Source organism: Grampus griseus, assembly GCF_964374135.1.
Source record: "Grampus griseus genome assembly, chromosome: X".
Taxonomy (NCBI): Eukaryota; Metazoa; Chordata; class Mammalia; order Artiodactyla; family Delphinidae; genus Grampus; species Grampus griseus.
Window position 1 is genome coordinate 62,939,113 of NC_138999.1, and position 13,288 is coordinate 62,952,400.

Here is a 13,288-nt window from a genome sequence, read left to right on the forward strand (position 1 = left end):
TCTGAGGGCAAATGGCCAGCCAAGCTGACCTTCCCATGGCCTTTTCCCTTCTGATACTTTGCCTTCTGTTATAGAAGTTTATAGTCAAAGCAGGGCCTAAGGGTTTTAAGCCAGAGCCTCTCTTACTTGGCCAGGCCCACAACTTCTTTGAGTTTCCAGTTCCCATCAAGCAGCCAAGCTACTCTGGGAAGCTAGTCCATATCATGTCCAGCAACAGGAGCCAGGCTTTGGAAGTTATAGAAACTCCTTACTTTAGGATCCCCATGGAAATTATCTAGGGCCTGGAGTAAAGGGTCTTGGAACATCCAGACCATGGGCATGGTTGGAGAGGGGGCGTCTCTCAGAATACCATCAACCATTCTGTGAAATATTAAGGGCCCTGAGCATGAAGAAAGACACTGAAGAGTCCTATGGAGGGTCTCAACCTTCTAGAATCTTGGCTCCTTGCAGAACTTTCTTGTTACTTGGGATAAAGCTTTGGTTACCAGCCCAACCATGGTGTCTAGGTGAGCAGTAGGTGTAACTATTCTCTCTAAGGCACTGACTTACTCTTTGTAGCCCCTCATCCAGACTTTGCATAGGCTAGTTTTGGCTTTCTTTTGAACAGTACTCTCTGATGGGGTACTATGATTCAAACTAGAGTCACACAGACTTAGATTCAAGTCCAAGCTTTGCTGATTCCCAGTTATGCTTCCTTGGGTAAATTACTTTACTTCTCTGAGCCTCTGTCTCCCCATCTACAAAATTGGGGATCAGAAGGTCCTATTCCTTGTCTATTCTGAGGGTCAGTAGTAACTGGGGCCATGGGTTAAGGGTGGGGGTATGCAGATCTCAGGAGGGTGAGGGGGGAAGGGCAGGTGGATTGTTGGTCAGGCTTCTGAGGATAGCTCTTGGTGTCTCTCCCACAGCTCACTAAGCCTGCGTTACTTCACCTACGGGATTCTCTTTGGTTGTGGCTGTTCCTTCGCCTTTCAGCCATCTCTCGTCATCCTGGGCCATTACTTCCAACGCCGTCTGGGTCTGGCCAATGGTGTGGTGTCTGCTGGGAGTAGCATCTTCTCCATATCCTTCCCCCTCCTCATCAAAACGCTGGGGGCTAAGATCAAGCTCGCCCAAACCTTCCAGGTGCTGAGTACCTTTATGTTTATTCTTACGCTGCTTTCACTCACCTACCGACCCCTCCTGCCCAGCTCGCAGGACACCCCAAGCAAGAGAGGTGTCCACACCCTGTGCCAACGCTTTCTGGCTCAGCTCAGGAAGTACTTCAACATGCGAGTGTTCCGCCAACGTACCTACCGCATCTGGGCCTTCGGGATCGCTGCTGCTGCCCTTGGCTACTTCGTTCCCTATGTACACTTGGTGAGGAATACCAGGGTGGGTCCACCCTACCTGACCCCAAGAAGTTGCCCTTAACCTGCCTGAAGTCCAGAGGGTAGGAGCAGAAGACATTGAAAGGGCAGACCTGGAACCTTTGGAGAAAGACAAAACAGTGGTTGGAGAGACCCAGAGTAGGAAAGAGCACAGGCTGAGGGATGACCTCAATGGGAAATGGGGGAAGTTCCTCACGGGGAGGCCCATGCCTATGGTTTCCCCCACTGATAAATCTAGATGGATTTTCAGGAGAAGATAAGCATCACCGGGATACAGGAGGCTGCCTCAGATGACCCAATGATAGGGTTTTCTTTTCTTTCTTTTTTTTTTTATATTTATTTGGCAGTGCTGGGTCTTCGTTGCAGTGCCTTGTCTCTTCGTTGTGGCGTGTGGGCTTCTCTAGTTGCAGCACATGGGCTCAGTAGTCGCAGCATGTTGGCTCAGTGGTTGCAGTGCTTGGGCTCTCTAGTTGCAGCATGCAGGCTCTAGAGCATACGGGCTCAGTAGTTGCAGCACGCTGGCTTAGTTGTGGTATGTAGGATCTTAGTTCCCCAGCCAGGGATCACCAGGCCCCTGCATTGGGAGCATGGAGTCTTAACCACTGACCACCAGGGAAGTCCCTCAATGATAGAGTTTTCTAAGAGTGTGTCTTATGGAATGCTAGTCTTTGGGGTCAAGTAATTTTGTTTAAGAAATAACATATACTAGATTTCTCTAGCTTCATAATGTGTAGCAATCTTTTAAAGGTACCAAAAATCCTGCTGTAAAGAAATCAATTAAGCTTTGTTTAACCACCATACACCCAACTTACATGACCAAAGATTTGTTGGTTGTGGTCCAACTGTTATCTTCCACAGACCTTGTGTTTCTTAAAGCACACTTTTGGAATATTACCTGGAAGTTAGTGGTTCATTCTCCCTTGGTGACCTGCTGTTACCCTAGGCTGTCAGTTCTGGGTCAGGGAATGAGGAGAAAATAGGGGAACCCTTGGACTTTTTTCAGTTGTTAAGGCTGTATTCTGTCCTGCCAAGGCTTGGAAGGGGCTTAGAGACACCCACTGCCCTCAGCTGTTGCTCAGAAACCCAGAATCCAGAGAGCCAAGGGATATGCAGCCTTTTAAACTGTTAGAAACAGCCAGAGAGCTTGTTCTGGAGCTAAGGCTATAAAGGAGGGAGCTGCAAGAGAAGGAACTCTTGCCATGGTCCAGGGAAGTAAGCAGTAGAGGGTTCTGGGTATGCCAACAATTAACCAGCCAGCTCTTCTTCTTCCTCTTATCCCGTGGGCCTGATGCTATGCTTTTCAGATGAAGTATGTGGAAGAGGAATTCTTGGAAATCAAGCAGACCTGGGTGCTCTTGGTGTGTATTGGAGCTACCTCAGGCCTTGGGCGCCTTGTGTCAGGCCGTGTCAGTGACTCCATTCCTGGACTTAAGAAGATCTACTTGCAGGTGAGTGTGACCACCCTGTCTACTGTGGGGAAAACAGCCTGCCACAGATGCTAGGTTATCCAGCCTTTGGGATACAATGGTAGGATGTATAACTGCTGTGGCCTGGGCCCCAGCTCTGACACCAGCTTGCTATGTGACATGGGAAAGTCAATCAAATTCTCTAAGCCTCCATTTCCCTTGCTTTCAAGTGAAGATCATCATCCTTGTTCTGCCTCCTTCATCAAAATGGAGTGAAGATGTAGTGAAAGCTGTCAGTGTAAATAGAACCTCTAAGAACACTTTCAAAGAAAATGTTTATTAATAAAGGCTCTCCCATCTGAAAGAGGGAAACTGAAGCCAGGAGTTAGATGCTGCCCCCATTGAAGACTGAACTCATTGCTACCTTATACTCTCTTGGAGGGTCTTGAGCATCTGCAGTACTCTGTGGCCCAGTGTCTCTCTCCTCTAGGCCCAGACCCATCACTTCTTATACCTCCAGAGCTACTTGGCACCAAACACTGGCTCTCAAATGCCATCCTCTTGACAGACACAAAATAATTGCCAGAAAAGGCCAGACCTCACTTGCCCTCTCTACACCTCACTTTCCTCTTTCGTGCAATGAGAATAATCCTTGCCTTTCCTATCTCACCTTGCAGGTGAGGATCAAAAGGAATACAGGTGTGACCAGGCTTTGAGAAGTAAAAAGTGTTATAGCCATGCGAAGTTTTAATCCTTCTCACAGTGACACAGGTAGCCTCATATTGTGGGCAGTAGCCATGTGGATGCTCAAGAGGCCACTTTTTGTGTGATCTGGGCTCTGGTTTGGCTTTAATACAGACTACTGCTCAAGCTGTCTGTCTTTGTCTACTGGGCAACAATATTGTCTTTCTGACCTGGCTCATGCTTTTTGCTTGAGCCAACAGCAGTTGGGTTTACCAGAAGGTGCCCAAGTGTGGAACCCTGTGAAGGGATAACAGCAGCCCCAGAAAACATGTGGGTCACAGTCCATCAGGAATGTGGTTGAGTTCTGACTATCCTGGAGAAGTCCTAAAAGAACTTCCAAGGGGCCCTGACTATACACACAGCAGGGATTTCTCTGTCTTCTGATAGCCCCAAGTGTTTTCCTAAATACCCTCGTATGTCTTGGATGAGGATATGATTAAGGTTTCCTGTTGTGTTTAACTTTGTGTTAGATTTGCAAGAGCTAGTGAATCTGCTTTGTCAGAGCTCAGGGTGCCATTATGGTCCATCCAGTCCAACCTCTCATTACACTGATGGAGAAACTGAGGGAAAGACTCAGACAGTCATGGCAGAACTGAACTCCTATGTAGCACTCTTCTCATATTCCACTTTACACTAAGCGATGGATGGCAGAACCAAGTCCCAGACATAAGTGACTAGACCAAGGTCAAACCAAAAGGCTGTGATTGAGATAAACCAATTATAAAATTTTAAATTCCTGTGCCAATATCAGCAAGACCTTACCTGGATGGCTTTTTGCATAGGACTGTGTGTGGCTTTCCCAGCCTCTTCCACATGGCACCCCTGTGGGTCTTCCCTGTCAATATCAGCAACTCCAAGATGCCAAAGAGTGCTGGAGATCAGGGTAAGCTAGTATTGGGCCAGGGCTTTATCTTGAGGAAAGGCAGAAGCCCTTGCCTAGCCATATAGCTCATTTCTCACTGTAGTCCCTAGGAGAAAGGTAGGGCCCAAGCAGTTTTTGCTTTGTATTGTGCAGAGGGAGTTCCAAGAGAGGCAGAGGCATTAGCTAGTCAGAAGAAGAACTAGGCTTATGGCCCAGTGCTTCTGCTGAACATTTCCCCTACCCACCCAACAATCTCTCCCCTTTTCCACTCTTACTTGACCCAGTTTTACCACTTAGAAAAATATAAAATAATCTTGGAACTTTTTAGCTGAAACATATCTTCATCAACTTGTAGTCCAAATTCTCCATTTTACAAACTGAGGAACTGAGGCCCAGAGAGGGAAAGTGATTTGTTCAAACTCATTGTGCTGGTAAGTGTCTCAGGCTGAAAGCACAAAACAATGAATGAACTTCTCTCTCTTGAGCTACTCAAGATACTCCATCACAAGAATTTGCCTCCCTTTCTCCCTGGGTCAGATGCAGGAGTACTGGTCTGGGAGAGAAAAGGAGTGTACACAGCTTCAGGTTCTGAAGAGCCATCCACTAGACTTTGTGGTTCCTACTACTGACAAAGACAGGCACGTGTCTGGTATCAAGGCCCTGGACAGTCTGTTGGTAAGGAAGTGGTGACAACCTGCAGGACAACCTCACTTTGGGCCAGTTCTTGAGGCCTGATTCTCAGTTCCAAGAGGGATTTTTAATTTCTGAACCTTGGCAAGGCCTTGTGGAGGATGTTAAGAGGCAGTTAGATACAGTAGGTAGTAAATACAGCCAATTGAAATCAGTTAATGGGGTCCTTTGTATTATATAATGGTATTAACTCCTTAATTGCCATACCATTATGACTTGGTTGATAAGTGGGTCTGGTTTTATCTTACAGTTGTACATGAATCTCCTAGAGGAGAAACTGGGATATCTGGGTTCTTATTCCTAGATTCTGCCTAGCTATCCCAAAACATCTTGGGCAAATTTCAAAAGTCCCTCAACAAAGAGATTTCCTCAGATGGCATGACCAGGACATTTCTTATCCTCTGCAAAATCCAACCAATTAGCCTAACAAACCCATTGGCAGCAACAACACAGAAAATCTTTAGTGCTTGAAACAGCCTTGACCCTCCTACCTGCCTTCCATGTGGTGATGTGGTGACATACCCTTACCATGTGGTGACTTATGCTTCCTGGGTAAGTCAACCTGCTTGTGTGAACTATTAGAAAATCCTGGATCCTGTCAAGGCCTTGGTTAACAGATCAGGCCTTAGCCCTGACCCTGGGACAACCTGGCTCTGCTGGCTACAGTGGGTGGAGCCCAGGTCTTCAGTCTGGCTCACGGACACAGGTTGCAGATGACTTTCATCAAAAGGCCAGCTGTGTGTCCAGTGGCCCTTATCTCTATTGAGAGGGAAAAACCAGCCTCTGGAAAGGCAGCTTCTTTACTTCAGAGTCATTTTGCTCAGCCCAAAGAAAGCCCAGTGGCTAGTCAGTGCCCCCTGGACTGGCTTCAGGCACCCTAGACCTCTTCCTAGTGTCTTGGTTCTCCTTAGAGCCCCCTTTGTTGCCTTCGCAGGGTGCCCAGACAAGCCCAGAAGCCCCCAGAGCCATAACGTCTGAGTGTCTGAGATGGGTGGTGTGTCCCATGTCCTAAAGCCTAAGGAACCTGGGTGAACCTCCCAATGGCCTCCTTCATACCAAGGTGTTTTCTAAAATCAGTCTCCCACAAAAATGGGGACTGGCTCCCTCCTCATTTCAGGAAGCTGTGCCTTCCATTCATGCCCCCATCTAATCATTATTCAATTATTCAAGTCATCCTCACTTCCTCCCCTTCCTCTTCCCATATCTAACATGGATCTGAAAATACCAGCATGGTCTGATCCCAGACCCTGTTGCCTGGGGCAGACAAACACAGGATCAGAAAGCAGCAACAGCAATTCCCTTTATCTCAGAATCCAATTAAAAGACAACTTTTTGAGGACAGGAGCAATGCCTCTTCTTTTAAAAGTCTTGACAGAATCAAAGTTAAATAGGGGCTCTCTTAAAATCTTTAAATCCTAAGTCCTTCTAAGCAGGACTTAGAAGGGGCCTAAGTAACTAGTCCACTGGGCTCTCTGTTGATATCCCCTTGCCCCATTTTACAGACGTAGAAACGAGGCCCTGAGAAAGGAGATGTGATTTACTATGTGGTCTTGGCAGGCAAGCACAACATGACCTCAGGCTGTTGCTCCTTTAGGTCATCTCCTTCCTGCTCCTGGGCCTGATGTCCATGATGATTCCCCTCTGCCGGGGCTTCGGGGGCCTCATCGTTGTCTGCCTCTTCTTGGGCCTGTGTGATGGCTTCTTCATCACCATCATGGCCCCCATCGCATTTGAGCTGGTGGGCCCAATGCAGGCCTCACAGGCCATTGGCTACCTCCTGGGCATGATGGCCCTGCCGATGATTGCCGGACCCCCCATTGCAGGTGAGGTTAATATTGCAGGGAGGGCATGAGTGGGGGAGTCCTGTCTTCCTTGGGACCTAGATCTCCTAAGCACCTCTGCTTAAAGTCCCTTTTCTCCTTCTTTTCTATTTAAGCAGCCTCGTCAGAGTGCATGAAACCCCTTACCACCACTGGTGAAAGAGACTAAGGACAGTATATGTGCATGGATTCATTTGGGGGGGATGGGCTTTTCATGGCTGTATATCTGTTGCTGTGGGGTTTTATTGTAGACAGCATGGCTGATTCTGGGACAGTAGAGAGAGAAATGGGTTTGGCCTTCCTGACCATTCTATTGATCCAGAATCTTCTCTCTCTCTCTTTACAGGCAAGTAATTATTTGGAAGGTAGTTGAGCAGGAAGAGAAGAGAAAGTGGGCCCTGGTTTTATTAAGACTTAGAGATACCCCCTCCTCCTCTACCAGCTTCTGAACTGAGCCTGTAGAAAAGATGTGATTAAGAACACAACCCAGGACTGGACCAATGAGGCTCACTTCCTGCAGGCAACAGGCAAAGTGTTGGCTTGCCATCTTTCAGCACTCCCAATTTCTCTGTCCACTTCCAAGAAGGACATTGTTGGTACCCCAGAGAACTTAGGAAACAAGGAAAACTAATAAGAAGAGAACATCATTTCCTTTCTTTAGGATTTATTGCAAATATTGATTCATAGGCTAGAGTCTCCTAGGCTGGCCAACTGGGCTAGCTCAACAAGTATTCCTTGAATACCAATTCTGTGCAAGGTGTTGTGAGGGCACTGGTCATGCTGTGTTACAGTGACAAAACCTTCTACTCAGGCCCTTGTTCAACAGCCACACTGTCCACTGGGGGAGGGGAGCCTCTACCCAACTCCTGATCCCAAAGGTGGATCTCAGAATCCATATCTCTTTCCATTTTGCTTACCTCCTAAGCAGCCTCAGGGCCTACTTGCCTTTCTTCGGTAGCGTTTCTGGGCTCATCCTCCCATGAGGTGTCCCACATTAGCTTCTGGAGGTGAGCAGGGAAGGCCCTGTATCCCATGCCAAACACATTTACCGTATTGGCAACCTAGAGGAACCCAGAGGGGCCAACCATATCTGTAACTAGAAGGAAGGATACACATACAGCCTCCTCTTAGGGCAAATGGGCATTTCAAAGAAAGGGAAAATAGGAACTTGGCTGAATTGTTCCACAAGAACACTCTAGACCAAGCTGGGGGTGGAAGGGTATATCACTGTGAACCAAAACAAGTCTTGGTCATCTTCTCTGGAGTTCTTTTAGAGTAGCTTCCCTCCTAACTCCATACCTTGGAGTGACTAGAAGTTAGCTGTAGCTTCATGAAAGTCAGAAATGGAGAAGTTGAGAAGCTTAATTTGCTTCTTTCATAACCTCAAGAGCCTGCAACCCCAGTGCCTCAGAGAGGAGCAGCCTGTCTTTGTAATAGAGGTTTTGTTTCTTCCATCTAGGAGTGTTTAAACTGAGGGGGCTCTCGGGTCAAGGCAGTACAGGCCAAGAGTCTCTGGATAGGCATTGTGATGGCCCCTAGAAGAGGCAGAGAGCACCTTTGTACAAGAGGGCAAAGCTGGGCTTGACTTGTCTCTGTTGACTTTTCAGGCCTCCTCCGCAACTGTTTTGGGGACTATCATGTGGCCTTCTACTTTGCCGGTGTGCCCCCGATCGTCGGAGCTGTAATCCTCTTGTTTGTCCCTCTGATGCATCAAAGGATGTTCAAGAAAGAGCAAAGGGATTCCAGCAAGGATAAGATGTTGACCCCTGACCCAGACCCCAATGGAGAGCTGCTGCCAGGCTCCCCCACCCCTGAGGAACCAATCTAATGCCTCATATTTGCCATCGTGTGCTCCTCCCCAAACCTTTCCCTTCACCCTGCCCTGCTCAGCATTTACATTTTTGCCACCAGCACACTTGTTCCCAAACCTGCACATGCAGCATTTCAGCCACCTGACCATCCCCCTGGAGCCAAAGCTCCAGGTGTTCCAAACTCATTAACCAAATTCTCCCTGTGAATGCCTTTAAACTTGCCAGGGTCCTCTCCTCCCAGGATCTAGGAAAGCTTGGGATCACCCCCTCGCCTTTGGACCCTCTCCATATACTTTCTAACTCTTGGGGGAGGAGGAGGATGGGAACTCCTGGCCCAGCTTGTTAGTCACCCACTAAAAGCAACTGCCAAAGGTGCTACTGTGTCCCCAGGAGCCTGGTGGGAAGATCCAAGCCTGTGTGCTGAGGAGTTCCTTGCCATCTGTCCTTAGGAACCATCGGGGGGTGCAAGGGAAAGGGCATAGAGGTAAAATGAGATGAGGAGCCTTGTTTAGCCTCAGAGTCTCTGAGGGCTATGGCTTCCCAAGAGGTATGGGTGACATCATTTTACAAGTGTACAGAGAGTCTCCCCATCATATGGTTGGTTAACAGTCTGCTTTCTTCTTTCCTTCCTCCTTTTTTTCCTCTACTGCCTCTTCTCCCTTCTCATCCCCCTCTATTTCTTTTTATGACTGTCATATAGACTCGTGGGTGCTTGAAGAAAGGAGGGACCCAGAGCTTGGGCCAATCAGCCTCACCTTGGCCCAGCCCACCCCTAACACTAGCATCAATTCCACTCATCTCAGGCTGAGCCACATCTCATATTTTGGCCCAAGCTGCTATAATCCTATAGTGGAATAATAGAATATCACATAGGAAAGGGACCTTAAACACCGTAAAATTCCACTCACTGATTTTTTACAGATTTTCCAGGACAATGCATTAACCTGCAGGCTGTCCCAGCTCCCAATCCTTATATCCACCTGTCAAAATGTGAAGAAATTCCTTTCATTCTCAGCAGGCAGAGGAAGACTGATGACAGGGGGAATGGCATGGTGGGGGGAGGAGCAATAGTTATGGACCTGGGGAAGGACCAACTCCATCTCTCATTATTCATGACGGGTCAACATTTCCACCTGGGCCAGGCCAGAAAAGGAACTGTTTGAGGGAAAACCCCATTCCCAACCTGGATCCCCCAAAGGTAGAGGCAGCAGCTGCACATAGGGTTGGAAAACTTCTAGGAAGAGGAAACCATCCTAACCTTTATTACCTAATGTGTCTCTCATGCTGGGCATCCTGGACCACTCTACTTAGTGGGCATTAAAGGTGCCAGGAAAGGTAGACTCTGGACCATCTTCATCCCTCTGAAGTAGGTACCAGATGTTTCCCTATGCCTAAGCTCTGGGAAGCACTCTTGCTGAAGATCATTTCCAGCCACGCCATGTCCGGCCATCACAACTCACCGTATTAGGAGCTCAGCCTCCCTCACTCAGCCTCTTTGTATTTCTCCCTATTCTGTGTCTTTTTCTGCTGTGTTCCTATTACCCTAACCTTTCATCATCTTCTTACCAGGCATCCCTGGCTGTCACCTAGAGCTAACAGTGACTTGCCACCCCGAGCCAGGGCCAGGAGGATGAGATCGCCCCTGAGGAGCTCCAGAGAAGACAGTGGTCCCCACCCATGAGTTTTTCCGTTACGAACAGGCAGCTGGGGCATGGTTGGCCTCTGATGGCTTCATTCAAGGCCAAAGTCTGAAGCCCCCTCCCTTGGTCCCAGTCCAGCTCTTATCAATTCCCCAAAGGAAAACCCACTGGTTCTTGGCTCTGTGAATAGGAAGGGGCCTGCCTAATTATGATCCTGTTATCCCAAACAGCAGTGGAACAGGAGGAGCTGGGCCCCAGGAGCTCTTTAAGTCCCAGAAGAGGCCATTGAAAATGTTGGAGCAACAAAGCCCCTGCTTCCATTGCTCCCTGCCCACTCCCACCAAGTCACCTGAGGGCAGTTCTGCAGGGGCCTCCTTTGTTGCTCATGGTATGGATAGCTCTTAAGAATCAGGGTGCTACCCACTTCTCTCCAGATGAAGGAAAGACATTCACAGGTCCCAAATCTGCCCTATCAGGTGTCACATAACGTGGCAGAGTGTCAGTTTACTTCTTCCACACATGTACACGTGCATGTGCGTGCTTGTGCACTTTTGGAGAGAACGTTGGTTGGCGAAAGCAGCACAGTATTAATATTTAGGGTAAGATGCAGCCTCTTATGCACCACAGTTAAATCAAGGAGAACGAACAAAATTTGGGAGCTTGAGATCTGGGACATTTAAATCCTCAGAAGGTTTGGAACAAAATAAACAGATCTAAAAATCCAGCTTTGGTGTGTTATGTTGCCTACATGGGTGAAATAGTCTTAACCTGGTTAACAGCAGGAAGTTTAGTTTCAGAACTGAAATCTCATTTCAAATCAAATTTATGCCAGGGTCTGTACTCCTTTTCTTCTCCCTTGTAATTGATGGGGGAACTTGAATGGGCTAGTATAGCTGGGTTATACAGCCAGGCAGCAGCCTGGAATTGAGGGTGATACAGAAGAGAGACCTATAACAATGACAAAGCTGGGAGTAACCTTAGAGTCTCCCTTGTCCATACTCTGCATTGAATTTAAGTGAGGACACTGAGGCCTGTATATAAGGCACTGCAGCAGGCTCACACAGTTTGTCAGTGACAGAGCAGGCTGAAACCTTGAACTCAGGTCGACTTCCAGTCCAGTCCAAACTCCTTATTTTGCAGATGAAGAAACCAACACAAGCAGGGGAACATGACTTGCACACTTCATTCAACAACTATATAGTGAACCCATTTCCAAAAGGGTGTTGGCAGAACCAGCTCCAAGCAAAAAGAAATCTGAGCCATGTCTGAATTTTAGCATAGCCCATCTTTTCACAATTACTCTCACTCCCAACCAACACATACTTCTGGGGTTCTCTCTTCCCAAGCACTCCAGACCACGTGGCCTTGGCCATGGACAGCTGGTCCCACCTACTGCCCTTCCACCCTCAGCAACCCAAAAGGTACAAATAAAGTCCATCTCCCTATGGCCATACACTGAACAGGAGAGGGGTGGAGGAGACTGGTTTCCTTTGCAAGAGGGTGGTTTACCACCCAGCTCTTGGCTATTGTTTCTCCCCTGACTCAGTGCAGACATCCTCAAGCTGCCAGCCTCCTCATCACTTTCCACCGAGACTAATTACTCTGTCCTGCTGCCTGGCCCCAGGCTCTCCCACCGAAGGTCTGCTGCCCCCTCAGTCACTCCCCCAGTAGCCCCAAGGCCCTAGTCTGTGTTTGGTCACTCAGGATCATTAGATTTTAAAGTTGTGGAATCCCATAATTTTTATGAGCATATGCTCTCCCCCAGGGCCTTTTCATGTCTGAAGAGGCAGCCAGCAGTTCCCTGCCACTTCACAGCAGCAGAGCAGGCCAGCTGACGGGAATTACAGGTGCCCCCAGTAAATCCCTGGTATCTGACAGCTGGTGCTTAGATAGGGTGGGTGCTGGTTTGAACCAGAGCCTTTGAAGCAAGTTCTGAATTCTAATAAGCTGAAATGTAGAGGAGACTCCAGAGGCACAAGGAAAGGGATTAGATATGCAACTCCTGCAGGGGTTGAGGAGGCTTTACTTTAGAAGGTCTTTCAAATCCTGCCTTTCAGCTCTCTCTAGTGGTCACCAGAAACAAAGTTCCATGCCTGGTTTTCAAGTCATTTCAGCAATATTTTCTAGGGACCTGCTCTGTGTCAGGCACTTTGCTAGAACCCAGGGATTTCAGAAATGAAAGGAACAGAGGTGGAGAAGACAAAGAGAAGAAACACAAGAAGGAATCTGAACTGTCTTCTTTCCAAGATACCTTTTCTTCTTCTGGACCCCAGCGGCCCGGAGCTTATGGACCTTAAAGCCTTTGGGGCAGGACAGGGGCCACCACGCCCCTTCCGGGATGGAGGCCTCAGCATTTCCCCCCTCCCCATTGCCCTGCGACTGGCCTACCCCGGCCACAGCCTCCCGGAAGAACTACGCGCTCTTCAGCGTTGGTTTCCTGCTGAGCTGGAGCGAGATAAAATTAGCCCATTGCTCACGACTAACAAGTGTCAACCCGTGTCCAGTTAGGGGGAGGGAAGGTAACCCATGGGCTCTCCTGCTGGGCCAGTCAACATGGGGACTAACAGCACCGGTACAGCGCCCCCGGCCCAGGGCATACTCGTTCACCCTGCTCTACCCGCTCCAGGGATGGGAAACTAGAAAGGGGCGGGGCTACAGCTACCCTCCTTTCCCACCACACACCCACCCTACACAGCCCTCGCAACTACTGGGCCCTGGGATCCGGGGATGTGGTTGCTAACCGGTACCGTTTCCCACTGTATCCCCATGTCCACCCCACACTTGGGGAATGCCTAGGGATGGAGATGGGTCTGGGGGGCCCCAGTGGCCCTGGCTGCTCTCCTGGTCCTGCCGCTGGCTTCCGGTCACTTTAAGCAGAGTGGTGGGCGGTTCCTGCCCCTCCGTGGCTCTCCATCCATTTCCCCGCCTGGGAGGGGTAAGAACCC

General features: G+C 48.7%; 1 protein-coding gene across 1 annotated transcript in view; it reads left to right on the forward strand.

Annotated features, from left to right (window-relative positions):
* SLC16A2 (solute carrier family 16 member 2) overlaps positions 1-8,792 on the forward strand; it is a 116,347-nt gene extending 107,555 nt beyond the window's left edge. Inside the window, exons 3-6 of the mRNA XM_082681345.1 lie at positions 909-1,359; positions 2,675-2,818; positions 6,667-6,895; positions 8,500-8,792. Of these exons, the coding sequence (XP_082537471.1) occupies positions 909-1,359; positions 2,675-2,818; positions 6,667-6,895; positions 8,500-8,720 (1,045 nt within the window). The 3' untranslated portion in view covers positions 8,721-8,792. The remainder of the gene's footprint in view (positions 1-908; positions 1,360-2,674; positions 2,819-6,666; positions 6,896-8,499) is intronic.
* The last annotated feature ends 4,496 nt before the right edge of the window (positions 8,793-13,288 follow it).